Source organism: Branchiostoma lanceolatum, chromosome 3 (genome assembly GCF_035083965.1).
Source record: "Branchiostoma lanceolatum isolate klBraLanc5 chromosome 3, klBraLanc5.hap2, whole genome shotgun sequence".
Classification (NCBI taxonomy): Eukaryota; Metazoa; Chordata; class Leptocardii; order Amphioxiformes; family Branchiostomatidae; genus Branchiostoma; species Branchiostoma lanceolatum.
Genome location: NC_089724.1, coordinates 11,813,874 through 11,841,535, shown reverse-complemented (window position 1 = coordinate 11,841,535; position 27,662 = coordinate 11,813,874). Strand labels below are relative to the sequence as shown.

At 41.7% G+C, this 27,662-nt stretch overlaps 2 protein-coding genes across 7 annotated transcripts in view; one reads left to right on the top strand and one right to left on the bottom strand.

Moving 5' to 3' along the window:
• Positions 1-643, bottom strand: part of LOC136430286 (G protein-coupled receptor kinase 5-like) — a 37,360-nt gene extending 36,717 nt beyond the window's left edge. For 4 of the 5 annotated variants that reach the window (XM_066420761.1, XM_066420765.1, XM_066420762.1 and 1 more), the window contains exon 1: positions 436-642. In XM_066420761.1, coding sequence (XP_066276858.1) covers positions 436-487 — 52 coding nt within the window. In that variant the 5' untranslated portion in view covers positions 488-642. Of the gene's footprint in view, positions 1-435 lie in introns of all 5 variants that reach the window. The other variant, XM_066420764.1, reaches the window with a different exon arrangement.
• Positions 644-4,771: 4,128 nt separating this feature from the next.
• LOC136430284 (dynein axonemal assembly factor 9-like) lies at positions 4,772-27,651 on the top strand. Of its 2 annotated transcripts, none has more exons than XM_066420758.1 (38): positions 4,772-4,958; positions 5,321-5,422; positions 6,073-6,144; positions 6,256-6,284; positions 6,805-6,935; positions 7,351-7,450; positions 7,994-8,072; positions 8,280-8,385; positions 10,110-10,168; positions 10,506-10,548; positions 10,700-10,867; positions 11,369-11,450; positions 11,698-11,749; positions 12,196-12,280; positions 12,695-12,777; positions 13,238-13,282; positions 13,544-13,589; positions 13,885-13,996; positions 14,326-14,396; positions 14,537-14,587; positions 15,334-15,424; positions 15,744-15,847; positions 16,172-16,318; positions 16,738-16,823; positions 17,570-17,659; positions 18,118-18,238; positions 18,817-18,905; positions 19,284-19,442; positions 19,744-19,869; positions 20,050-20,087; positions 20,271-20,314; positions 20,698-20,786; positions 21,264-21,350; positions 21,654-21,760; positions 22,068-22,312; positions 25,730-25,795; positions 26,028-26,121; positions 26,396-27,651. In XM_066420758.1, the coding sequence occupies exons 1-38, from the start codon at positions 4,882-4,884 to the stop codon at positions 26,503-26,505; spliced, it is 3,486 nt and encodes a 1,161-aa protein (XP_066276855.1). In that variant the 5' UTR covers positions 4,772-4,881; the 3' UTR covers positions 26,506-27,651. The 2 variants fall into 2 exon arrangements, with proteins under 2 accessions (XP_066276855.1, XP_066276856.1); XM_066420759.1 differs by having other exon boundaries at positions 4,773-4,958; positions 6,805-6,929.
• The last annotated feature ends 11 nt before the right edge of the window (positions 27,652-27,662 follow it).

The following is a 27,662-nucleotide window of genomic DNA, read 5'->3' as shown; positions in this document are numbered from 1 at the left end:
CGCGATCGATCAAATCATCTGCCATATCCCGCAAGAACGTTCAAGTTTCTGGGACAGCTTCTGCGCTAAGTGCAGAGGAAACGCTGACATGTGAAACACACATGTACACAGGAACTCTGCACCAGAAATGTAACAAAATGTGGCGCGGAAGGTGGAAGCCACCCTCGCTCCGGCACGGGATAGACTAATTACTAAGTACTTTCCACACAAACCCTGTCCACGAGGTGACATTTTGCAGAGTATGGCTAAGGGATGTAGTCAGTGGTGCATATGCTATTCGATTCTTGCTATAAAAAAAAGGCGCTGAAAAATAAAAGCAACCCTCGGTCTGTTGGTGGTCGCTTGCTTATAAACACATCGATCTGTCCCCGAAATGGCCAGTTGAAAAAACATGGCTACTTGCGGGTCGACTCGGCACCATAGCACCGCCCTTACCTTCTCTAGCCTTGATGTAAACGGTATTGGCGACGATATTTTCCAACTCCATAGACGTGACACCTTCCTGCCGGGCCAATCGGGGGTTATTGAAGGAGAACCGACGAGGATCGGCAGGAAAACCCGAGGTAAAGTCCGTCTGTCAGACGGTAGGTGCCGGGTGGGGGCTGTGCTGCAGGCTGGACTAACCGAATCCTGAACAATCGAAGAAAATTATGGCGGACTCGTCCACTTGCCACTTCGGGAATCATGAAATATTCTACAATTCAAATTCAACTCTTTTGGGTTTTCATTAATTTTCTTTACTTACTATTGATTTATTAGAAATCATAATTTGCTTACCTATTTCTCTCAAATCATCTAGCATTTTGTTCTATAGAAAATAAAACATTTGAACGCCATACGTCAATAGTGGACTCTTCCAGTGACCACGTAACTGATCACGACGTACAAGTAGATTTGATTGGTACCTCGATAAATGAATGTACACAAGATAACACAAACAAACAAACAAACAAACGAACAAGAGATCTAAAGGGTGAAGGAATAAGATTGTCTGCCGACGTACTACTTTGTATCAATGACAGCGGGAAGAAACCAAATATCAAAATGTAACATTTTCTTTTGTAATACTTTCGATCGGAAAAATATGCAAGATTTAAACAGCTTTCTTATCCCTCTCCTACCCCTACTATGTTTCATTACTTTTTTAGGCTTCACTGAGTTGATAGTGCCAACGCACTCTATGACATGGTAGATTGTACAAGTGAAGCTTCAAGGAAATGTACAGAAAACTTAATAATGACATTATCTCAAGCAAAATATTGTGAGTGAAATAGAAAGTGATCGAAGTCTGAACCTTGGTCTATACAAGGAGGTTTAATCACCTCCTTGGTCTATAAAAGAAATCTCAACATATGTACAATATTGATGAGGCAGAAAGAATACTAGTAGACTACCGAAAAACGTCCAGATTGTATTCAGTTGATCCTGTTTAGGTGCATAACATAATTTTCGCGTCAATCTCGGTGGATGATAGGGATATCAAAGGGTAGGAATGATGATGAATGACTATCTTGGTTGTTCGACTGTTCGGTATATTCAGATGATTCGATCCCAGGTTGGGTGCAGCAACACGGACCCTCCGGCGGTTGGCGCGCTCCCATTGGTTAGTTTCCCCGTGACGTCTTTCTTGCCGAAATCTCAATGAACTGGCTCAGGCCTGGGACTGCCTAGTAGTCAATACGGTAAATTTTTGCAGGGGGCTCGTACTAGTTTTGCTTAACTGTTGTTTTCTTTTTTACAAAGTGCAAGGTGCAAGACTCGACTATGTACCATGACTACATTTGCAGCAATGTCACTGAAAAAAGAGCTACGTATGCATCACATTCTTGAGTTTTAGCCAGAAGACTTTACGACTAGACTCGTCAATAGTTATCAAGTTTCAAACATAATCTATTATTCTACCGTGCGTCATATGCACCCCTACTTGCAAATAGTCAACATGCCAACATGAAATATTAATATCTTTGAAAGGCCTTTAATCACGAAAAGCGATCAAATTGAAAAACAGTTGTGTCATCGTCCTCAAGGCAATATATGTAGACGTTAATTCTATTTCACACTAGTCTCTATCAAGTACCAGGTTCCATGCCATGTTCCCAACAAACGTACACAGTGTTTGGCGATGTGCTGGGCCACACACAAATCATCGGATATGCGCTTCTGAAGAATATTAACTAAAGCCAAAAGTCGTACTCATACACGTGTACACCGATTACTGAACTTCCTGCCCACACCACTTCACTGTTCCTCTGTATGTGTCCAAATCACGTAATCTCTGTGCCGGCGACCGGCGACAGATCAGGCTGGTTACATATCATAAAGTATCGACTGAGTGATACCATGGTCATTACAGTGTGGGACAGCCATTCATTCTCGGAGCAAGTTAACCCTCATTTATACCCTGTTGCCCAGCGCCTCAGTAGCATCTACAAAGTTGCACAAGTGATAAAACAATCTTAGAGATAATTAAAGGCTGGTAGTGGAGCTATACTGGGAAAATTGACTTTGCTATGGTGACTATATCCTTGTGTGAAGCAGACGGGTCGTGGATAGGAGGGCAAATATTGTATGAAAAGGTTAATTTTCAGGCCAACAATTAACCTTCTGCAAGTTTGGAGGGCAATATCTACTCTCCAAGCAGAGGAGTGGATCCGGCTGGTTTTAGACGTGTTTTTAGGCGTATTTGTTGGGCTTTCTATTTTGTGCCGTTCCCTTTATGACGCCAATCCACAGTGTGGGTTGGCGACATAATGAAAACGGTATAATACACGTCAAAAACCAACCGGACCCACTCCGGCGTGGAGAGTAGGCAATATCCCTTGCTGTCTCTTCCAACCTCCTTCTTCGAATATTGTTTAATCCTTGTCATCTTTATCTTTAATTTCACGTGTTTCTATAATTATCTTTACACCACTGTGACATACGGCCATGGTTTCTCTTCTATTTGTTTCACAGTTAAGTCATAATTGCCAATTTTAGCGCCATGTGTGTTTCGATTATATCTACTACCGGGCATTTCTTGCTGTTATGTTGCTATTGCTTTTATGAAAATGTGTGAAAATGGTAGCCTCCGTTGCAGACTCTGAAGCGGCTTTTTGGGGGGCTAAATAATACACTTTTTGCAGCCACCCCGTAACTATCAGCCATCCTGTAACCATCAGCCGCCTAGATGGCTGATGGTTACAGGATGGCTGATAGTTACGGGGTGGCTGCAAAAGTGTATTATTTAGCCCCCAAAAAGCCGCTTCAGAGTCTGCAACGGAGGCTATGAAAATGGTAGGAAAAAGCATTCGTCTATCCAGGGAGATTCTGTTTTTGGTTTATGTTTATGATACATTTCAAATTTGCAGCTTATTGTGGTGACACGTTCAAGTCATTGTAAAGCAGGCAAAGAACATTATACAAATTTGAGACCAGCAATTGTGAATCGAGCAAATGTTTTTCAGTCCATGAAGTGTCAGGTCCTTGTAGCTGATGTTAATAAATTGGTTGTGTTTGAAGCGTTTGGTATATGTCAAAATGTTTGGGCGTAGAATAGGATTTGAGAATTGTTTATCGAGGACAGAAATGAAATCTTCTATAATTAAGCAGTATTTGGCTGAATGACAGGCTTGTCGACTGCATGATCTGCTGCACCATCGTTAAAACTGGCAGTATGAGATATGCAGATAGTATAGCATGTTGATTACAAACCACTCACACGAGAAAATTAGCTGACGATACGATCCCTAGTTTGCGATGTAGATGTTTTATTCAGATCGATATCAAGTGTCGTACTTTCCATCTTTTATCGGATTGATTTTGTTGTATAAATCATGCTCGTTTACAGTATCTGGCGCCAACGATTCCAGCTGTTACGCTATTTTCAATACATTTGCCACCTAAGTTTACTGTAAAACAGTTTCCCAATGCTGTAGCGTCAACTGGCCAAAGTGATTCGCTTCGTTTATCTGCCAGGCTGTTGACAATCGGCCTGTTGAAGCGTTAAAAAGCTGTGTGTGCAAACGTGCCCGGTCTGTTTACATCTGTATGTTGTGTTGTACATGTTGCATAGTTCAAATATCCAAGCGGGGGCACTCGTGTACTTCCAAACGTTTTTTTTTTCGTTCTTATTGGCCATGTGTTGGATGGTTAACGATAGATAAATAATGGACAGACGTACCGGTTGCCCAGATACTGCATATATATACGACATAAGTCACTACGTACAGTGTTTGTTTTGTGTAATGCTGCAGGTGGGCAGGCAGTTCGGCTTACGGAAGTGGAATACTGATTACGGATATAACAAGTTATCATAGAATATGTTTGGCCGGCATTTTATTTTCCATTTGTGAGCAGTACCCGTTACCGTCACGAATAAGAACTAACATCTCTGTGCAGCGTACTGCCGAAAGCGTTACTTTTTAAAAATCATTTTGGTCCATTTTTCCTTTCTTTCTTTTTGTTTATTTACTCAAAGTTTTAGATGAAAGCTTTTCTCGACATCGATCTAACGTTTCATCCAGCGCTATCATCTGATCTACGGTGGTAATGCAGACAAAAAGGAGGTTCACTGTTTACTGCATTGCTTGAGAATTTACTGGAAATTTATCGACAACGTTGTTGTTGCAGTTTAATGGACGTAACTGATGTACGCTCCATCTTATGTCTGAAACTTTTTCGAAGCTAACACAATGCGTATCCGAGATATGAGCAAGGGAAAGATGGTTCTTCAGCACAATGGACAGTTCGAATTTCCCGCCCAACGCCCACAACCAATCAGATCATGCGGAGTAGGTCATGTGACCTATGAACGTCCAAAATGGCCGCCGTAGTTGCTAATGAAAACAAGTAGAGTTCGACTAAAACTTTTCTTCCTTTTACCCCCATCAATCGAGCTGAATGGCTCAAATTAACACGATCAGACCTTCTTCAGGTCGCCGTGCAGCTAAACAGGAAACTTTTTCCTCGGCTGTGAGGTAAGTTGTATTGATTTTTAAGTCTTTAGCAGGGAATCTGATGTTGGCAGTTTGCTGTGTGTGGGCGGGTTCCAAAATAAAGTCATGTCCTACAACATGTAGGTGTCAACAGATCAAAGAGAGACAGTTTTGTTGACAAAAGACTGTCATTGTTATATTTAACGTGTCACATTTAATGCTCTGGCTGCAGCAAAAATGACAACACATGCATGACCAATGACCAATCTACTATTGTAGATGCAAATCATAATCATGTTAAAAGAATAAAACTACAGGAGTACAACAACCAGTATACAACAGTAACATGAGATCTTTAGAAGTAAAAGGAGACACTGATGAACACTACAAATTTTCCCCTGCAGTAACTACAGGTTGCGCCAGGTGCAGTCTTTACTCCAACCAGGCAAAGACCCCAGGCAGTCCCACCTGGATGCCGTACTGTGTATCCTCGGTGTGGATGGCAGGTAAGGCCACAAGAATGTCCTGTGACTCCATGTCTAGGACATCTGAAATAGGTCAGTATTAAGTATTGTCACCGATGATGTGAACATTCTGTAAACACCAAGCGAGTCACTTGAGCAAACGCACCAATCACGCCACACTGGCGAGAGCGGCAGGCAGCTTTCCAAAATGGCCACGGGACATGCTGTTATACTGGTAGCAAAATTTGTGTTGCGGAGTAGTTAGGGGCAAATGAAGACCGGCAACCCGCCAGTGCATGACGTAAGACCACAGGGTAGTCAGGGACGCCCAAAAACCCTGAGGAAAAAGGGATCTTCTTGCATCAGAAACGGGATGTTCGTTATTTTGAACGTAGCTTTCCGCGACTCTGGAGGAAGACATTATATAGTATACAAGAAAATTTGCTTCCCACCAGAGTCGACGCGGCTAGGATCGTCCAAGAAAAGAAGGCAGTGTAAAAGTAAGTTTCCATACGATATACTAGTTATGTCTTTTGTTATTATTGTAAGTTTACAATGGCCTGAACTCCGGCTTAGTTATCAAAAAAATTACTACTTTACCCAACAAACTTAAGTCAACAAAGAAAACAAGTTCAAACCTTGGAGAAAGACTGAAGACATTAAATTTGACAGCTGATACTTTATACTTGTAGGCACAGTGATGGAGCCCGTGAACTGGCCAACTATCTTCTTTTTGGTTTGTATGACTACAAGACCATCAAGAGGTAAGGCCAAACTTTTCACAATTTCCTTCAATATTGATTTGTTTGTCATTTTGTTGTGAGGAAAAAGTTGAAGTGCTGAATAAAATCCTTTTTTACTTCATTTATCCTCAGGTCAAACCTTCCAGAAGATACTGTTGATGGTATGTTAGAACTTAGATAATGTTGTACATTGATAAGGCAATAAGGGAGGTTTCCTTTGGATTTTTGTTGGAATGGTGTTCCCCTGTATTGTAAAAAGAATTCAAAACTTGCAGTGTTTAATTTTTGTCAAGTCCTCAAATCCAGACAGGAGGTTTCAAGAACTGCTTCCTTTTGCAAAGTCACACTGTACATAAATAGATATGTAACAGACATTATTTTGGGGCTTTTTTGTTAAATACCTATAAGCTAATACCCAACTGTACTCTTCAGAGTTTACTTTTAGACTATTGTTTGCCATGAGCCACCTTAGTCTGAAGACAATTTGTAATAAACTTTAACCTAGAGTGTTATCACTCTAGCATGCTAGTGTACCAAGATCAATTTAGTATACAGAAGAACCTATAGATCTAGAGAATGATGATAAGTGAAGTTCAAAAATGCTGTATATATGTATTCAGTGCTCTTTTTTCCACTCAGTTTAATAATCATATGCATAATGCCCTATTCATTCATTCCTAGACATGATGCTTCTGATCAGGCAAGATGGAGTGTGCATTTACTGTAACCCTGTCAACTACCCGTACCTACTGCCGTACATCGCACACTGGAAGAACTTACAGATCTTCTGTATGGCTGAAGACAAGGTTCATGTTCTTCAACTTCTCTTTGCTTAGGGCCAATTCATGCAGTCAAGTTTGTATGTATGATATAGTTGCAGTAGCAGTCAACAGAGAGACGATCATAAACAGTTTTCTAAAATATTTGTAATACATGTATGTATTCAGCACATTTATATATTATTCATGTATTGAACCCAAATAGCTCAACTCTGAACCTGTCAAAGCTTTCATCCACAAATCTGTCCATGACTCTGTAAATATCACAATTAGTACAAATTTGTTGCCAATAAAGGCTACCTCAGTAAGGAAAAGTTTTTTTAAAGAAAACTGGTCAAAAGTGGAAGCTGAGTAAATGGCTGACAAATACTTAAATAGGTAGATTAGCGTTAACCATTACTGTATTGCTTGATGATGAGTTTAGTTGTGTTAACCTGTGTCCCTGTAGTACCATGAGGATGAGGAGGAGGCTGAGGAGTACAAGATCAGGAGTTTTGTGGCCATGATGGAGGGAAGCAACAGAGTGGGGCTGCCGTACAGCTCCAGATGTAAGACTACCATTCAACTCATGCTTAAAGAACAGTTATCAATGTCTGAGGAATAGATGCAGTCTTGATAAATATAGGATACAACATGGTGTATTCCGTCTCACCCGAGGTACCAGCCCAAGGCCAGAGGGTGATCCGACCTGCGGGAGGGCTGGGATTGAGGGTGATGTGTAATACACCGTGTTGTATTTTATTCATGTCATACCCACCTGAGAAAACACACATTTTAATGTGAAATGCACCAGAAGTTGAGAAAAATTGAGAAAAACAGCCGCACATTCCAAGGACCAAATCCAGTATTCAAATTTTTGATAGCTGCGCACATGGCGCACTCTAAATGCAGTCTAAATATTCTATGGAAGCCCATTTGATAACCTAAAGTTATCACCCGGTCCGGAACACCCGTATCAAACATTTTTGCAGCCCAGGTATGACATAATGTCTCTTCCTGAATTACTGTAAGGATGTCGCCAAACTGAGTTTACTTAGCACTTACATGTAATGTAATACTGAATACATCATTTGCACTTTATCTTTGTCCAGTTAACCAGCAGCAGTTCAGCGCAATGGCCATAGAGAAGTGGCCTATCGTACAGGCATTTGCCCTGGAAGGGTTTGGAGGGTATGTTCTCTGTGTTTTCTTTTCAGTTTGTTGTACGATATATAAAGTATTGCCAGGAAAAAAAGTGTAAAACTTTTCACCATGTTCACCAGTGTGCAAAAATTCAAAAAGTATGACACAACTATGTCATATGACAGGTACAATTTGATAAGTGGTTTCCCAGATGTGAAAGTGGCAAGGTTGATAAATCTTGTTTGTGCCTTTCAGTGGAGGTTTCTTCACCATGAAGCATGAGGTGTTTGATGTCAGCGGCAGACTGGAGCATGTCTACACCAGACTGGACCCTGTAGGACTGGAAAACCTGGTCACAGAGGTGCCCATCCTGGTTTTATTATTGACATTGTCAAAGATTGTGTTGGCATTGTATTACAGTATTGCAAAATGGCATAAATGCCAGTTCCTTGGATTTTTCCATTTGTCCATTCATCCCACTTTACTTTGACATGAATATGTGAAGGCCACATTTAGTTTGAAGATTCCATGGGTTACCTAGGAACCACACTTTTGATAAGAAACTAACCATATACTAGAAAGGCAACATTTGCGGGAGCAAATGCAACATGTTTCGCCCATTTCCCTCCCCATGCAAAAAGCGACTGTGGCATAGAGGCTAACGTTTGTTGTATGTCTGCAATGTTGGTATTTGAATGTATAATTGAAATTCAATGTACTTGGTATTTATCCTAGTTGGTTTCGTATTAAAAGTGTAAATTATGTTTACTTCAAGTAAATGTAGGACCGATAATGCAATATGGCGCTGGCATGACACTGTTAATATATGCAAAAAGGCGACCAACAAAACTTCGCCATCTGGTAACGTTACCACAAACAAAACAAGTTGCAGACGATTGTGTGTGGTGAAATCTTCGGCTTTTTTAAACAAGTGCCAGTGGTTGCGATGAAAATACATGTACTATTTTTTTAGTACAACGCACATTTTGTTTAATGCGCTATCGATCAGCGCCGATATTCAAGACTTCCTCGCGGCCAAGGAGGTTGAAAATTCTTAGGTTTACGTCATTTTTAGCCAAAAACTTTCAACAATTACTCAAAGCAAGGGCCTCCTTGCTCAAGTTGAATTTTCACGCACTTCACAACTCTCTATTGTTATTGTTAATGTTATTGTCAACGTCTCGACACGGGATGTTTCCTAAGGTGGGAAACTTTGGACACTTTGTGTGCACTATTGTGCGCACTGCACTGGTGTCCAATCTTGGAGACACGGGTAGAAAATTAGTGTACATAGCGAGGAAATGTCAGGTTTCACCATAGTGTCCAAGCTTGCAAACTTGTGGAAATCTTTGTTTCCATGCAGTGTTAAAATAAGAAAATCACCGTGTGTGTCGAAAAATACCACAAAGTTTTGAACCTTCTCAATTGCACTTATCTTCAGTAGGACACAACAATAACAACACAAGGATGGTAGCCAGGGAGTAGTGAAGTTGTGCCTGCACCTGTCAGTGCCCCTAATCAAATTGACTATTTCAACCAATCAGGTTGAGCTGGATAAATCTGCGCTCTCTCATTGGCTGACCAAATTAGTCCACCCGGCCAGATGAATAAAGATGTGACCTATAAGTCAGTGACCCCATATGAGGAAAATAGCCGATCTTCTTCCCAAAAACACCCTCAAAAATCGTATTTCGAAGTGTTGTATGCCGAAAGTGCGAATGGGATTCTTTAGATATTTGTTCAATGTACCACCATAGCAAATTTCAGGTCATTGGATGTATTTCCAGAGCACAGGAGGCCAAAATGTACGTTTTTGGTCAGAAAAACCTCAATAAAATCACTTTCAAGGTCAATATCGAAAAAATTTAAAAAAAGGCTCCCAGGGTATTTACCCACTGTACCTGTATACCAAATTTCAGCTCAGTTGGTGCAGGGACGACCGAGCTGAGTCGATTACAAGATTTGACAGGAGAAAGAAACCATACGAACACAATATGTTGCGCCCAACAGTATGTTGGGCTCAACATAACAAGGTGAATGTTAGTTGATACACCTATTATGAATTTTGTCTCTATATTTTCTCAGCAACTGTCCCAGTTTGAACAGCAGTGGACTTCATTGATCAAGAATATTGATGTTGAAAGGTAGGAGGTGTTGATATTTGACATTTACCAAACCCACCAATATGCTGAATGTTATTTATTCATTTATTAGTGATGTAAGGAATGGATAGACCTTTGTTGTCATGTATGTACTGGTATTTATCTGGTATCAAAGGATGAAAAAGGCACATGGAAAGTTCAAGAGAAAACCTTGCAGAACAACTGTTAATTTACATTTCTGTGTTATTGAAGCATAATCATCAAATACTGACTTCTTATGTCACTGACCAACAGCTACTGAAACTTAACAAACTTCCATCAGTTGCCCATGACAGGTGTGAACTAAACCGTTCCATCTTACAATCCTTCTGTCCCACAGCCCTGCCCAGAGAGCAGTCTTGACAGAGAGCAAAGTTGGAGAGGTACAGTTAGCTCACTTCTTGAGGTCCTACTTACTCGAAGATATTAGACGATCAGAAAGTTTTGCTTTTTTTTCTATGCTTGTTTAAATTTTGACAAAATACCTTGACGAATGCCTTAAAAATGACATAACTGCCACTATTTTCCAACCAGCCATTGCAGAGCTACTACATCCACGGCATGCAGGCAGGTGGTGCAGGAGGGCGGAGACGGGCCTTCGTGCTGTTTGGGACTCGAACAGGTGGAGCAGGGGCGGGTGGACAGGGGACTGATGGGGTCATCGGCACGGCAGGCGTCAGGGGAGGGCCATCTCTCCACATGGTAGGGAACATGTCTGTAGGAAATATGTTTGGTACAACAATGAATAATGGAGAAATGTGATGGTTATGGTACCTAAATAGTAGCCTAGATCAGTATGTTTCTGTGTTGTGATAAGAAGCATGCAAAGTAGGTAAAGTGACTTTTGAAAGAGTTCTTGGACATATCATCACTGTCCTACTCTTCTAGCTTAGATATTGGAAACCAGTATGCTTAAATTTTATAATCTTCCAAGTTCCAGTTTGTTGTGTGTCCATAGCTCTGTGCACATTGTGCACTTTGAGTACTCTTTTCTATCCAGTTGTGCTTAACTTGTATTTCTTACTATATTTTGAAAGGCATGGGATACTCAGCAAAACGCCTGATACCTTTATTTCTCAGTAATTGCCATGAGAATACTGATCCCTAGAAGTTTCTGCATTTGAGGAACATAATGTTGCCATGTCAGAGGTTTATTGTCCATTTTGATGATTCTTACGAAAGGTCACTTTCCTCTCCCTGTAGGCTTGTCAGGCCATCTCCCCTCGAGGTCCACTCAGCTGTGCCAGAACCTACTTCTTCAGCAGTGGACATGTCCCATACCCAGGTATCTGCTGCCTCCACTCGCATTTGCTTCTACCAACCAATGAAGGGAGTTATGGTTTTCAATCAAGGGAGTTATGGTTTTACTAGCATTTCTAGGTTTGTTTTCATTGAACAGAAATGCAACAGTAAATGGGGAGCAAACAATTAAAACACACTTACATGTCAACATGCACAATAACACATGTAATGTACTTATTCACCTTTCATGATCTTTCTTTAAGAGTTTGTACCTTTTCTCCAATGTTCAGTAACAGGAGAAGCTGGCATACCCAAAACTGAAGAGAAGAACATGGATCTCAGGTAAGGTCTTGAACAATGGGCCCTTCCAACGTTGTGGAGAAGTACAAGTGAGAGGTCAAAGATTCGACACACAGTTGAATTGGTTGTTTCTCTAAATCCTAACTTTACGATTTAAGGAAAAAGTGCAATTAGTTGACTTTGTCTTTTTTCTTGCACGGAGTCAGTGAAATCCTGAGAGCCATGTACACTTTTTTGGCTGAGTTTCTAGCCATTTCTTACTTGTTTACCCTCTGAATTTACCTGTTTTCTGGGTAAAATCTGATAACTCCTCAAATCAACGTAACATCACAGGGATATTGTTGTTGCAAAACCCTTCCCTCGCCTTATCTGTAGAGCATGACATTGTGTACTGGATGTTGTTAGACTTAGAGTCGAACTTTAAAACATGTCAGACTCTGCTGCTGGAAGTTAAAGTTGACTAAATTTCATGTTGTGTTATTCTGCAGGTTGCTGTCTACCATGTACTTAGTAGCAGTGGACGCTGTTCTGGCTGCCATTGACAAATACAGCAAGACCCTCAGTGTTGGAGCTGTGAGTTTGCCTGGACTTGGCCCTTTACTAAGTGACTCACTACTGTCCAAATATCATACCTTTATTACAGTAATACCGGTACATTGAATGATTTTGGTTACAAATAAACATGTAAAGATGTCGAGAAAGATTGAAGATAGTAATATTGTGCACACTATTCTTGTCATGGTCTCTAACCCCTTAAAGATCAAACATCCCTGTTTGGAGGTTTCTTGGCTTTTGATGATGCATTTATGCATTCAGTATTTATATGTATGTATCTATGTGGAGGCAAAATCATTTGTGCAATGACTGTTGGCAATGCTAAGCCATTTTAAGAATTAGATATGTTGACCGTAGTAACAAAGACATGTCTTTATTCATGCTGTGACTAAAAGGCAATTGTTTCAGAACATCTAAAACTTTCCTCCACAGGCGAGGAAGACAGTTCTAGATGTTCTGAAAGATGCAGTAGACCGGCACCAGCTTCCTCTGGGGAGTGCCTTTGCATCATCCAAGTGAGTAACTTCAGTACAGATAATTTGTTGCCTGCCCAATGTGGATTGCCAAGCATAGGATACTTTTGTTTGATTCAAATTTTCTACATTGTGAGCCAGTATTGCTTTTGTGTATATATGGGCTGAAGTTCTGGTAGCCAGAGCCCAGAGTACACAGGTCCCTGAACCCAGACTGCCAGAATCATAGTAAGTGAACCAATTTTTGGATACTATGTATCAACACTGGACCCAATTCTCAAGAGTTTTACTTTAGTGTGAACATGTTTCATACAAAATATGAATATTGGTTGATCAACTTTATATATTGCCTTTCCACAAAGCTAAACCCTTGGGTTTGGAGTGACTTTTTGTCTTATTTTTCACTTATCAAGATACAGTTAAGATTGTGATTGATCTTTCATCATCATCATCAATGCCGCATGTCAGTGATCTTTATCTTGTATCTAATGCTTCTCTACAGGAATCCAATCGATTTCACAATTGAGGAGGTAGACATGCATGGGTGGTAAGTTGTTTTGATGACATTTTTTTATTTTCAAAGTTTTGTATTACATGTATTGGACTTTTAGTACAAGCAATGTTTTATACAAACCTTGTCTCATTGATATCATTGATTGTACCAAGTTTGATATTTTTTTGTAGTCACACTGTATTAATGGTATGCAGTTTAGTTGTTGTGAATAAACACAATACATAGTAACTGCTCCTACAGTGTAGGCAATGCTGCTTAATCTCTTAGTGACAGATACCTCACTTCTTCCTGCAGCTCTCAAGCAGCTGAGCAGGGAGCACCATCTCACCTTGTTAAAACTGTAAGTCTGTAGGAATGTAAGAATGTGTTGACTTTTTTTCACTTCTCACGGCAGTAGCTGTTCCTTAGACATAGGTATGATCCAACAAGTAGCCATTAAGTCATGATCAAAGAACTTCTGGCCCATTGTCATGCTATCGATATGCAATATGAAATGTGACACTATGTATTCTTAACACTGTGAATCTGAGTTCTCAAGCCGGCTCAAGGTATGCCTTAGGTATTGGCCAGATGGCATTCCTTATAAGTCTTATCTGTCATCTGTATTCCATGTTCTTCTTCTGTGTACATCCCAGGCATTCCTGTCCTTCAACGACATTCCCAGTGTGGAACACACAGGAGAGTCCCTGGGTTCTGTCACCTTTGCTGAGTCCTTCCTGGTGTCCAGCCTTACCATCATGAACCATGGTATGCACTGATGGTGATGATGACCAATCTCATGTCATTGGGAAAGCAGGAAAAGGATGAAATGACAACCTTCATTAGTTTGCTCTCTGTGTCACTGCCTAATGTATAGGCAATCGTTCTACACATGCATAACCGAAGGAAATACTTTTAAAGTCAGAAAAAGGTTTTACTTTTTTGTAACTGCAGAGCTGTAATTAAGACAAAATAAACAGATTACTATGGTCATAGACTGAGCAATAGACTTATGAACTTTGAAAGTTCAATCTGTGTATTGTTATCATTGTAATCTCAAGTTGGTTATCAATAGATGTTCTATCCTATGTTTCCAGATGGTTCAAAAACAGTTGACAGCTGCTACACAGTGTTGACAGCCCATATCCCTCGTTACACCACCTGGATGGTGAGTAAATCCTTCTATGTATTACACATTACTTAGTGCAAGCGATAGTTGAAATTGTGAGCATGTTTGGTTTCCTTTGCATTCATACTTACTATGTAATGTATCATGGTTTATGTGACATATCTGATTTTGTTGTCCAGACCACTCAGGAGGAGACTAACCACTCTGAAGCCGTAGTGTCTTTAGTGAAGGTAAGATGTCTTCTGTTCAGTTTTACTGAGTATGTTTTTTTTATCCTTTAAGAATTGTCCATCATAGTTACCATATAACAAACCAGCCAAGCGACAAACAGACCTACTTGTAAGGGTGAAAATGCAGTTTCTATTGTACCACAAGCATATAAAAAATGTACACACTGCAGGGCTCGAAATTCATCTTTGGGAATAGGTGCACTGGTGCACCCAACTCAAAAAATTGGGTGCACAGAAAGAATTTTGGGTGCACCAGATAAAATAAAGTTGAATGTTCTTCTGAACATAATTACAAAGTTTAACGCTGCTGCCTTTCTTAAGAACTTCAATCTGTAATTCTATAGCTAACTTTAAAATTTCAAACAAATAATACATCAAATAAAGTACAGCAAAAAGTTATCATGCTGCTTTTTATACTTACATTTCAAGAATATTCTGTATACTAGTGTACAATAGTACCTTAACCCTATAGGCTACAAAAATATATAGGTGCACCAGTGCACCCACAGTCAAAAATTAGGTGCACAGCTCCAATTTTGGGTGCACTGGGTGCACATGCACCCACTATTTCGAGCCCTGCACTGAAATGGAGCTGACGCAAGAATTACGGCTTGGCACTAAATACGCCTGTATAGATCTGATGCTTGTATCTATGGGGAAAAACTTAAAGCCCCACAAAAAGTGGTCATCATGAACTGAGGATCCTCTTGCAGATTTTGTCCGTACAATACTGTTGTTTGTTCCAGACACCATCTGAGGGGGTCTTGGGTAAACCCCTCCTCCAGGGGGAACAGGTACAGCTGGTGGTGGCAACCAAATACTGCTTCTCACAAGAAGGTGGGTTGATAATGTCTTATTCTATGCTTTTCTACTGTATTTGAACATCTTTGCAGTTGGTAATTTTAGCAGTTGGGGGTAAAGGGAGTAGTTTATTGTATAATTTTAACCGTGGAAACAAACATCACTGTCTCAAGTGTTAGTGATTAGATATTTGCGATGATGAAATTTTAGGGGTTTGCTAGTGACTGCTAAAGTAACTAAAATAAAGTTAATATTAACAAATAGAGAATTACACTAAGTAGAGCTCTTTCAGTGGTAATCCCAAATAGGCAGTTTCTGTTGGAAGCATTGACAAGTGTACTGTTACCTTCCCCAGGTCAGCTGCACATTTTTGAGAGAGGTTTGGTGTTCCTTCAGCCACACTGGGGCGCCCTCATCCTGCCCAGAACGGAACTGCAGAGTATTCTCTTTTATGATGGGGTAAGACTTACAAAATTGACATGCTTTCTAACGTTCCAGAAGCCTTAATCAACAAAAAATTGTGGTTTAGCAATGGAAAGTGCTGTCTTACAGAAATGTTCCTGTTATTTTAATGTCTTACTAATACATGATATAGGTAATTGATAGGCATTCAAATTGCCACATGAGCTGCACGTTGCTCATGCTGATTTAATTTTACCACATTACTTTATCACTGAAAGTAGAACTAGTGTACCAGTGCCTTATGTTCATGTTTTCAAACTGATTTATTTAGTGTTTTATTTGTGCTGGGTATGTATGGTAACCCTTTTCCTGTGTCCCCAGGACTCCCGTACAGTTGTGGCCATGTTGGTCCTGACCTACAGACCAGACATGCTGGGCTACCTCCCTGCCCAGGTCCAGAACCCTGACAACAGGCTCGTCATCGTCTTCAACCCCAGCACTCGGGCTTACAAGACATTCATCACAGAGGTCAGGGCAATGGACACTTCTTTCACTTAAGAATTGAGTACATGTACTTCGAAATTGAACGCAAAATGCTGCTGTAAAGTAATTGTGACCAAAGGAAGGGCCACACTTTATAACAGAAAGAAACATGACTGAAAGTTTGATCAGATTTTATGAAAGACAACTGTGTGCTTAAACTAATATCAATTACAGTCGTCATCTTTTCTACTTAAGGCGTCAGTGGACAAGCCATGATTTTGCTAGCCCATTTCAGCTAGTACCAGTTTAATTTCACTAAAATTATTTTCCATTTGAATGCATAATGTAACATGAAATATGCAGGAAAGTATCCTTGCACAAATACATAGTAAACTTAACTTGTTTTTGTAGTTTATAGTGACCCAAATGACCCAAGTAGAGCACCATTGTTGTTTGATCTGTAGGTGATGTCAGCTTGGCAGGAGAAGGAAGAGATGGGGCAGGCCCACTTACAGGTGGTCAAGGAGCTGCCCACTGAGCTGGCCTCTCTGTAAGCAGCTATTGTCTTCCTTTAAAAGAGGGTTCTTGACTTTTGCTTAAAGTTTACCATAAATTATGCTACCTTTTATCTCATTGGTGAATCGTGTGGCGTCGTGTGGCGCAACTATAGAGCACGCGGCTGTCAAACAATGGGTCCCGGGATCTAATCCCAGGTGTGCCCAGAGACATGTCCGAACTTGCACCCCGACGTTGTGCCCTTGGGAAAGGCACTTAACACGACTTTCCTCACTTCACTCAGGTGTAAATGAGTACCTAGCTCATCTAGGGTTAGGGACGTCCCTCGGATAGGACGTTAAATGGAGGTCCCGTGTTTGGGGAGAGCAACACCCCGTGCACGTTAAAGAACCCACCACACCTTTTGAAAAAGAGTAGGGGCATGCCCCGGTGTGCGATGGTCCAAATCTTACAGTCCGGTCTGGGATGACATCTTGAAAAGGTGATAGTTCACCTGTTATGTCAATCCTTCCACAAAATGTGGTAAATCAAAATAAATAATTAAATAAATAAATAAATATATGCACTCCTGTACATGTGAAGATGAACAGGCACATGTACATTTGTATGACCTATGTTGTAACAAGTGTATACATGGTACTCCTACACTACATGTAAATGCAACTGACAATGTTTTCTATTGTACTGTGGAACATCTCCTGTGATCTGTTGTAGAATTTGTCCCCCTACTTTAAGCTTATTTTACAATGTAGTATTAAATAGATTATGTTGATTGTGCAGCCACTCCCAGCTGCAGAAGAGGCTGGAGATGATGTTGACCCAACCCTCCTCACTGAAGAAGGCCATGGTGAACCTGCCTGATCTGGAAAGGTACATTGTTTGTCCATAATGTGGAGAACAATGATCTCTTTCAATATAGTTCAAACACAATTAAATCTGTTTTGCAGGGATAGAAATAATTGATTAAAGGCTATACAGATAAAAAGCAATTGAAATTGTGTTTCTATTCTTTGTTTCCACTTTCCATCTAATCAATGTCAGGACTTGCCATGTTACTAAAGGTAGTGATACCACTAGGTGTGAGTGACATAAAAGTATGACTATGAGTATGACTATCTAGGATGTACCTTCAACTTTGAAGTTTTTTTATCTCCCCTCAAGCAAGGCTTGAGCCTGTTGCTTTTTGTAAAAGAGTCAACTATGCCAGGTTTTTTTTGGGTCATCATTTCCCTCTCCATGTATGATCTAAGCCGTGTGGTGCCATTAGAATGTAACCTTGACTGTGCCAGGTAGAAGTGTCCATTGTTCACGTATGTCCTGTCCTGCAGGTTCCTGCCCCACTCCTCAGCCAGTAACCTCCTGCAGACCCCCGTCCCTGCCGCTGACCTGGCTGTCCTGTTGGACCAGGCCGGGGACGAGCCCATGGACCTGGAGCCCAACATGGAGGAGGTGTGTAGGCTTTCAGCTGCTGCTGAGCTTACCTAACTAGGAGTTATAAGGATGTACAATGTCATCCCTACTGGTATTTCCCAAGCAGTGTGTGCAATCATATATGGTCAACATAGGAATACTAATATACTGTAATTCTTGATTTGTTAACAGTAACTTTTTTTTATTTCAGCTACTTAAACGGTCACTAGTCAACCCCTAAAACATCATCATCGCAAATTTTTTATCACAAACATTTGAGACAGTGATGTTTGTTTCCACTGACAAGATTAAATGCAGTGAACTACTCCCTTTTCCTGCACTCGCTACAATTACCAACTGCCATATAAAATGCATTTACAGTAGATGAAAGCAAATATGTAGCATAAGATATGATTTGAAACTCAAAGTAGTAGTGAATAGAACAGGTATGAGTGACATATAACTATTTAAGGTATATCTAAAACTTAGAGGTTCCATCAAAAGATGTCAGACTCTCTTTGTAGACTTGTGAGGGTATAAGTCAAGTCTAGATGTACACATTAAAAACTGATCTTTATATTTACGTGTGAAGATTAATTGAAACTGACTTTCCGCAGATCATTGTGACCATCCTTACTGGGATCCCGGGTAGTCATAAGGACAATCTGTGTACCAGTCTGGTCAACATCAACAAGGAGCACGGCAGGTACTGTACAACCTTTACAGTGTCAGAATATATGATTTATGATACATGTGTAACAAAATAAATTATAAGTTAAAAATCATCCCAAGGCCATGTCTGCAGAAGCTGGATGTGACAACTAGAAGGTAGGTGTAGTCTTGGGACAATGCCCATAAAAGTGTACTGGATTTTAAGAATGATGTTCTGATTTCTTTCTTTCAAGTTTTCTGTCTACATTGTGTTTCTTGTCAGTCATCAAAGCCCCCACAAATGTCCATGTTGACTAGATTGTGTTCTTGTTCGGCCAATGTCCTGGACATGGTAAAAGCCATTACAGTTGAGACGCTTGATGATAGAGATACTGGCTGTATTTGCCTTTGAAGTCTTCTCCTTTTCTATCAGATGGGTGGTGTTGAGACAGCCCATTGAGATTACAGATGGCTTTGATGCAGACAGCCTGCAGGCCTCCCTCAGCGCAGCAGTCACGGCTCAGAGGAAACGGGCGGCCAAGGCCTCCGCAGCGGGGAAGAAGAAGATGAGAGCTGTCATCGTCACTCCAGGGTAAGAGGGCACTGGTGGCTGATGAAAAATAGATTCATTTATTAAGATCTAGACAGCAACATTTAGCTACATGTTAACAATCAGCCTTTATTTAATTCAATGTTTTCTTCAGTCTGAAAATATAGTTTTCTGTCATAGGCCTCTGCAATCACTCTTAGGATCGATTACAATAACACCTGCTATCCTACAATGTATAAGTGTATTACTAAAGTAGAATTATTGCTATGAAAATGCTGTGTTCTGAGCAGAAGGGATGATTCAACCGCCTAAATTTTTTCCCTCTTCCTTGCCATATTGCCAGGTTTACAGATGTGCTGGATGTGGTGCTGGCTGTGTTGTGCCACCCTGACCCAGAGGTGCGCAGCAGACTGAAGGTGGGAGCTGTGATGGCCTGTGTGGATCCCATGAACACTTTCCTGGAGGACAGGTAGCAATTGGTCATTAGTTCTGTCAGACATGTGTACAGGAAGGAAATAGTTAAGTTTGTTTGTTTGTTTGTTTGTTTGTTGGTTTGTGTCATCAGTCTTCAAGATGTATATATTCTGAACTGTATTAACTAGTTTAAGATAGTCTGTATGAGAATGTGACTGTACAACTCTTCTTTCAGGTTTCTGTTTCCCAAAGTGCTGGATCAGTGTGCTCCAGGTAAGACTAACAATTCGTCCAGTTCAACATTTCAATACATGGAGTCATAACTCTACAACAACTACATTGTCCACATACATTGCACATACATGAAGTAGATCAGTAGTCTACAGATTTTGCAAACTTATGCCCATGAGCTGACAAGAACAGAAAGTCATTGATGTTTTTTTTTTCTGTCTGCAGGTTGGGTGAACAACATAGTCTTCACCAGCTGCACTGAGGCACAGGTAAGTATAGTTTGAGAGTTTTTTTATTTGAAACTCTCTAACCCAATGATGGAAAAGTGCTGCTGGAACGAAACAGAAAGGATTATTGTGGCTTGTGTGAAAATGAAATGATTCTGATGATGATAAAGGGTTGTGAAGAAAATAAAAGAAAACGGTGTACCAAAAATTCAAACCCCAGCCAAGTTGGTCCCTTTATTCGAACTTCATTTCATGATTGGAATGTTTTGGCCATACTAGTATCTTTCTTCTGGAATGTTACACTCTACATATTGTTCCCGATAATGCACTGTGTGCTGTTTCTTGCCATTGTCACAGTCTCAGTTCTGTTTCTTTAGTTTATAGAACATATATCATAGTCCATGACCTTGACTTTCCCCTACCAGAACCCCCAGCTGGAGGTCACACAGCATCTGGTCCGAGCGGTCAATCCTGATGCTGCCTTTGTCCTGGCTGAGAGGGGAGTGGTCACAAGGTTCGTCATTACTTATTACCTCATATCTGTCTCCCTTATGTTGATTATTATTACACACTACCACAGACATTCAATTTTTGCCTCCCATATGAGCAATGCATGTACTTTGATCACTCAAATTAACACTACATTATGTATGTACATGTATTAAAGTTAATCATTGCATTGAGCTTGAGCCTTGAAAATATGGTATCTGTTATGGTGTATGAGTAGGGCTAATTTTCATGGATATACATAATTTTCACCTGACATAAATGCATATATTTGGCGAGTGTAAGGGCCAATCATGGCTGGATTCCTTATCAGCCCATGACACTGCTTTACCTAAATAAAACCTGATTTAACTAAAATCAGCTTTATTTATGGTTCATAGCTGACAGAAACTGCATAACTCATTCCATCAACAGAATTGCCAAAGTGCTACTTTAATTTTTCCCTGAGATGGTACAGTAACTATTGTACCTTGTATGTTCCCAGGTCAGAAGATGTTGAGCTGATCCTGTCTGAGACCATGTTCAGTCAGCCCAAGATGGCCCAGCTCAGGCACCTGGGCACACCAGGATGGTATGTACTGATGGAGGGAATGGGGAAGGGTCAGAGATGGGATGTCTTATGATTACTGTCATAAATTTTGTTTTGTAGGAAAGAAATTATAGATCAATTTCAAACAAATCTGTACATCATCATCGCATGTATAGAGTTACACAATATAAAGTTTTATATATACCTCTCCTGCTGTAGTCAGTACAGCTTTGGGCATGTGCGTTTGCACACAGCAAGGTAAAGATTGAAGTACACATTTGTAAGTAGGTTGTGCACAGAAGCCAAAGATGCCATAGCTTCAGTGCCATTTTTACCCTTGTGCAGGTCCACAGGCCAGGTGCAGTCTTCCCCACCCTCCCCCACTATGCAGGACGTCTGTATCTACTTCTCACTACCGCTGGATAAGGTCAAGTTCCAGGCCAAGTGCAAAGGTCAGGGATGTTCAGGAGTTTACAGGGATATGGTGCCTTAATTTGTGTGGCAGTACTTTGAAATCAAAATGTACATGTTGAGAAATAGGCCATGGTATATATTTACCATGTAGGGAGGCCATACATGTATGTGGTAAAATTTGATTAGGGAAAGTGCTTATTAACCAGGCTGCATTATTTCATGTCTTAGTAGATCTAACTAGTCTACTTTTTTAAATCTATCTACAATGATATTGTCATTACACTTGAACCATTCAAAAGTATGATATGCATTCAAAGTGAATTATAATCTCACATTGTACTGCAGCTCTGAAGTCAGCTCTATCTCCCTACCCATTCCACGGCAATGTGTACTGCACCAAGGGACATGTCCAGTTCCTGGACTCACCCAAGCTGTATGAAGTCATCCACGTGACCAAGAGCGGTTACCTGTCCATGGTTGCCTCGGAGACAGAACACGACACAGCTGATGGGGACTACTGCATGGTGTTCACCGGCTGTGGGCTGCAGGAGGAGGTACTCAAGACCTGGCTCAGGGCCTGCACCAGACAGGTACGCCACTTTGGAACAAAATTCAGACTTCTACCAACTTACAACGAAACATTACCTCAGTGAATTTTTAGCCACCTCTATGGCCTTCTTTAGAGTAGAATCATCACGACACAATATCTTAACTAGTATTTCAGTTGTTGTTATTATGATATACACCAACACAGATGAACTTTCATGCTAAAGGAATTGGTATACAAAGTGTATAGAGAATCTCTCTTGGTCTTAGGAGCCTAAATAATTATATATACATGTACCTCTTATTAACATCAATGGATTACTGTGGAGAAGCAGACCTCGAGGGAGAAAAGCTGGAAGAGGTAGGGCTCGCAAGATCTCTACCATAGTCGGCCATCGCCCTCCCTCTGGTTCCTTCATATGCAAATATTCCCAGCAATTTCGTCAACAACAACAGACATGCAGGAATGCAGGTGCCAGTAACCTAGTTAGCGTACCTCTACAGCCACCGAAACAAAGGACCACTACAGGTTTTCCGTCTGTCTACATGTGCAACGCTCGCTCGCTGATGAACAAACTAGACGAGTTTGAACTTACAGTACATCAGTACAAGGCCGACATTGCCATCGTGACGGAGACCTGGTTTTCCACCGCAATGCCTAGTGAGTTCCTGAACATTGACAATTACACGCTCTTTTCTACAAGCAGAACGGAGCGACGAGGAGGTGGAGTTGCTATCTACATCCACGAGAATGTACAGGCAAGACTGATCTCTCACGTCCAAGTACCTACAGAACTTGAGTGTGTGTGGGTGTGGGTCCGTCCCAAGCGACTCCCACGTCAGGTGCCAGCTATTGCAGTGTGTGCTACCTACATCCCGCCCAACTCTAAGCATCAACAACTCCTCATTGAACATCTTGTCAACACAGCCGACCTTCTGAAAACACACAATCCAGACGTTGGTCTAATACTTGCCGGCGACTACAATCGTCTCGACTACAGGCCCCTCGTCCTGTCACACCGACTGGAACAGGTGGTCAGCACCCCTACCCGTGGGGACGCCACGTTGGACGTCATAGTCACCAACCTCAAGTCCTTCTACCTAACCCCTGTGGTCACAAACCCGATAGGAACAAGTGACCACAAAGCTGTCTGGTGGCAGCCAAGAGTCCGGTCACAGATGCCAAACAAAACAAAGCAGGTCGTCGTTCGTCCTCTACCAGACTCCAGCATACGGGCGTTTGGCCAATGGATCACCTCGCACAACTGGAGTGAAGTACTGGAAAGTGACACAGTGGAGGAGAAAACCGCTGCTTTCTACCGCACCTTGAACTCTGCCATAGAGAAGCACTTCCCCTCAAGGAAATGCTCTCTACATCACAAGGACAAACCATGGATGTCAGCCTTGCTTAAAGACTTGATCCACAGGAGACAACAGGCACACAGTAAAGGCCACATGGTACTTTACCGTTTCCTGAGGAACAAGGTTGACCGCGGATGCAAACGTGCAAAGAAAGACTTCTACAGTGATCATGTCGAGAGGTTGAAGAGAACAGATCCGTCTGAGTGGCACAAACAGGTGCGACGCTTGGCAAACCTCTCCAAATCTACTCCCACTGTCCACGTGCCTAGTGTGGACCCAACAGACATGACCGCCATCGCTGGAGCCATCAACACCCACCTAGCTACCATTTGCCAGGCTCTGCCTCCTCTGGACACAGCCATGCTACCAGCATTCTTACCGGCCACTCCACCGCCGCAGATTGACCCATGGCAGATGTACCATCGCCTGCAAAGGGTAAAGGTGACCAAGGCTCCAGGTCCTGATGCCATCCCGCCTACTCTCATCAAAGAGTTCGCCTGCGAGCTCGCCACCCCACTTACCGACATCACAAATGCATCCCTACGACAGGGCAGAGTACCACCGGAGTGGCGGGACGCGATCGTCATCCCCGTCCCGAAAGAACAACCAGCAGACCTGGACAAGATCAGACCAGTGTCGCTAACATCACAGTTCGCCAAAGTAGTGGAGGGTTTCGTCCTCACGTGGCTCCTCCGCGACATCTTACCTACTGTGGACCCCAGACAGTTCGGGAACCTCAGAGGAATTTCCACAACCCACTGCTTGGTAGACATCCTTGACTTTTTCTTCAAAGGCGCAGAGAGGAAGCAATCTGTCGGTAACCTTGTACTGACAGATTTCAGCAAGGCGTTTGACAGAGTCTGTCACACGACAGCTATCACAAAACTCGTACAAATGGGGGCGCGGTCTTCCCTTCTGCCCTGGGTATGCAGTTTTGTGTCGGGCCGTAGACAGCGGGTACGTTACCAACATGGACTATCACATTGGGAGTCACTCACCTGTGGGGTGGCTCAGGGAACTTTGCTAGGGCCTTTGATCTTCTTGGCCATGATCAACGATGCTGGGACACTAAACAGCGACTACTGGAAGTATGTCGATGATCTAAACCTGGGGGAAATCCGACCGGTCTACTCACCTTCAACCATGCAGAACAACTTACACGAGTTAGACGACTGGTCAGAGAGAAACCATATGCTGCTGAATCCCAAGAAATGCAAAGTTCTACAGATTTGCTTTATGCAACGACCCCCACCTCCCCCAGTCCTTACATTGGGAGGCCAAGCACTCACCGTAGTAACACAAGCCAGACTTCTTGGACTTCAGATCCAGTCCGACCTGGGATGGGACTCACAAGTGGACAGCATGGTATCAAAGGGGAGCAAGCGCCTCTTTCTGCTGTGCCAATTGCGCCGAGCTGGCCTTCCGACAGAGGACCTGACGGCCATCTATTGCGGGTATGTTCGACCGCTCCTCGAGTATGCAGCCCCAGTTTGGAACGCCGCCCTCAACAACAGCCAAATCAACAGACTGGAACGCGTTCAGAAACGTGCCTGTAAGATCATATTGGGTCGCCAGTATACCTCGTATACGGACACACTGAGAGGATTAAATCTGCAAACTCTTTCTGACCGCAGACACGACCTCTGCGTGAACTTTGCAAACAAAGTGAGACAATCGCCACGTTTCTGTTCCTGGCTACCTCCGACTCGAGGAGAACAGCACGGCAGACTGTTGAGGAACTCACTCCAGTACTCTCAAGCCAGGGGTACTAAACGTTACACCACGAGTGCCAAACCTGCGCTGGCGCAACTCCTTGGCGGACAAAAACTCTGATCTGTTATTCCGGCTGGACATTAACCTTGCTTTTAGTAGTAATGTCGAACTGAAATCTAGCTTTTAATTGTATTAGTCAACGATCATTTGGACATATGAACTGTTATCGTCTGTTGTACATAGTACTCTGATCGTGTCGACTTTACTGTATACGTGATTGTAAGCTGCGGCGCAATTCAGTCTCTATACTGCAATGCCGTTTTTTCTCATGTGTTTTTTATCAATAAACCATTTACCACAACATTGACTCTTTGTTGTGCATATAGAAACCAGGGAAGAAGGCTTACAGGACAGAAGATAGCCTGAGCAAGCAGGAGATGGCAAACATCCATGTAAGTCATGACGGACTAACTAGACTGCACTTGGAGGGCACAAGCCTCAGCTAGTTCCCCCAACAGGATTTAGATCCATGTGATTTGCTGTGGGGAAAGAAGCTGCTGGGGGTAGACATTTTAATCATTAAGAATATTTACACTTTGACTAGCTATGTATTACTGTAGAGTACTTGAGACTCTCTTCTTGAAGTGAACAGCTCTCCTTGACTGCCTGTGTTTGTGTGTACAGAGGAAGCACCACCTGGAGCCACTGCCTGCAGGCTGGTACTACAACGGGACCAGCTACATCAGCATGGACGGCCAGAAGGCAGACAAACACCCTTGTGAGCACAACAGTGATATTTTCTTGCACCCTTTTCTATGAACTTTTCTATGTCCACCTCCTTGTGTTTTTTTTCGTTTTTTTTTTTAATTCAAATACCCTTCCTTCACTCGAGCCATCCAGAAGTGATCTCTGTATCCTATCCAGTTGTAGAGATTGATTTGTATTTAGACATTGTTTGCCAGGATCAGGATGTCTAACCTGCATAAACAAAACCTTCCTCATATTTCTGACTGGTTCATCTGTTGCTAACATACTTCTTGGCCCTATTGCAGACATGGATCAGTTTATAGCTGACTATCTCCGCCAGGTCAACGCAGGCATTGACAACTACAACAAGAGGATCGACTCCAAGAAGTACACAGACTTATTCACCAAGAAATGAGTCTTGTGCTAGTAGAGCTACACTTCTTAAGTACCACAATGTTATCGAATGATATCATTCCGTCCAGACAAATCAATTGCAGTGGATTACATTCCATCAGATTCCACCTTCCAGCACACAGAAGTGCCTTTCAAGCATGTCACAGACTAAATACTTTCCTTTAATTGAGAAGGAAGCTAACAGTGCCTTCCCTTTCCGTTATGTGCTTCCAGTACGTAAATGCTGACAAGCATTTCAGTTATTCTTGCAAGCGTACTGGCCAGATAAAGATCTTAACATTCCTACTAGCAGTGCCTTTTGTTGGGTTGTGGAAAAATAAGGTTAACTGAAATGTTGGTGAATGAGGCTGAAAAGTGTGTGATGTTTTGCACATAAGTTTGACATATCACTATTATAATAGTAGTTTCCTACAATGGTGATGGTTGTTGTGTTCAGCAGAAGTGTTGCCACCTATTTGGAGCAAAGTGAACCACCACAACAAAGTTGAGAAGACTTTATATGACAAAGTAAGATTTAGTATTTTCACTGCATTGTACATGTAGTTGAGCTGTTAACAATACAGTAGTTGGCTTTGTGAGTGTAGTCAAAATTTTGTTGCTGATTTTCCAAAGTGACTGAAGTTGTATATTTTTGTGTGACACAGATTTATATAGAATATTTGACACAATTTGAAATTGAGAAGTTTGATATTAGGGTGTGGTGATGTTGTAGAGAAAAGTTCAGTTGTTTCCTAAGAATTTCAGACAATTTGTATACATCTAAGTGTGCTGCACCCGAGTTTGTTGGGCAATTGTGCTGTGAAAAATGGTATATTGCGTGCTTATTGAGTATGCAGTAATATAGTAAATTGCATTGAATTGTAACCCACCAGAACATTGTAAGTTAGAGTTCCAGGAACTTTGTCACATTTTCTGTTGCAGTATTACTATTAGTCTTTGACTCCACCAGGAGTTACCCACTTCTCATATGAAGAGGCACTAGACAATGTACAACGTCTCTAGTACATGTAAGTACATACAACAACAAAGATGTTCTTCTAGTTAAAGTCTCACCCTGTGATACTGTTTATCATAGCAATGGTGTACATTGTAGGATGCAGTGTGTATCCAGAGGTTGTACTGAATACATTTACGGTGTGTGAAAGAATCTGGGCTTGT

Bases quoted from the DNA above. Each gene is read 5' to 3' on its own strand.
- LOC136430284 (XM_066420758.1), top strand. From the start codon at position 4,882: ATGGCTCAAATTAACACGATCAGACCTTCTTCAGGTCGCCGTGCAGCT. The intron at 7,451-7,993 runs GTAAGACTACCA...ATCTTTGTCCAG, and splicing joins GCTGCCGTACAGCTCCAGAT to TTAACCAGCAGCAGTTCAGC. The intron at 25,796-26,027 runs GTAAGTCATGAC...TTGTGTGTACAG, and splicing joins AGGAGATGGCAAACATCCAT to AGGAAGCACCACCTGGAGCC.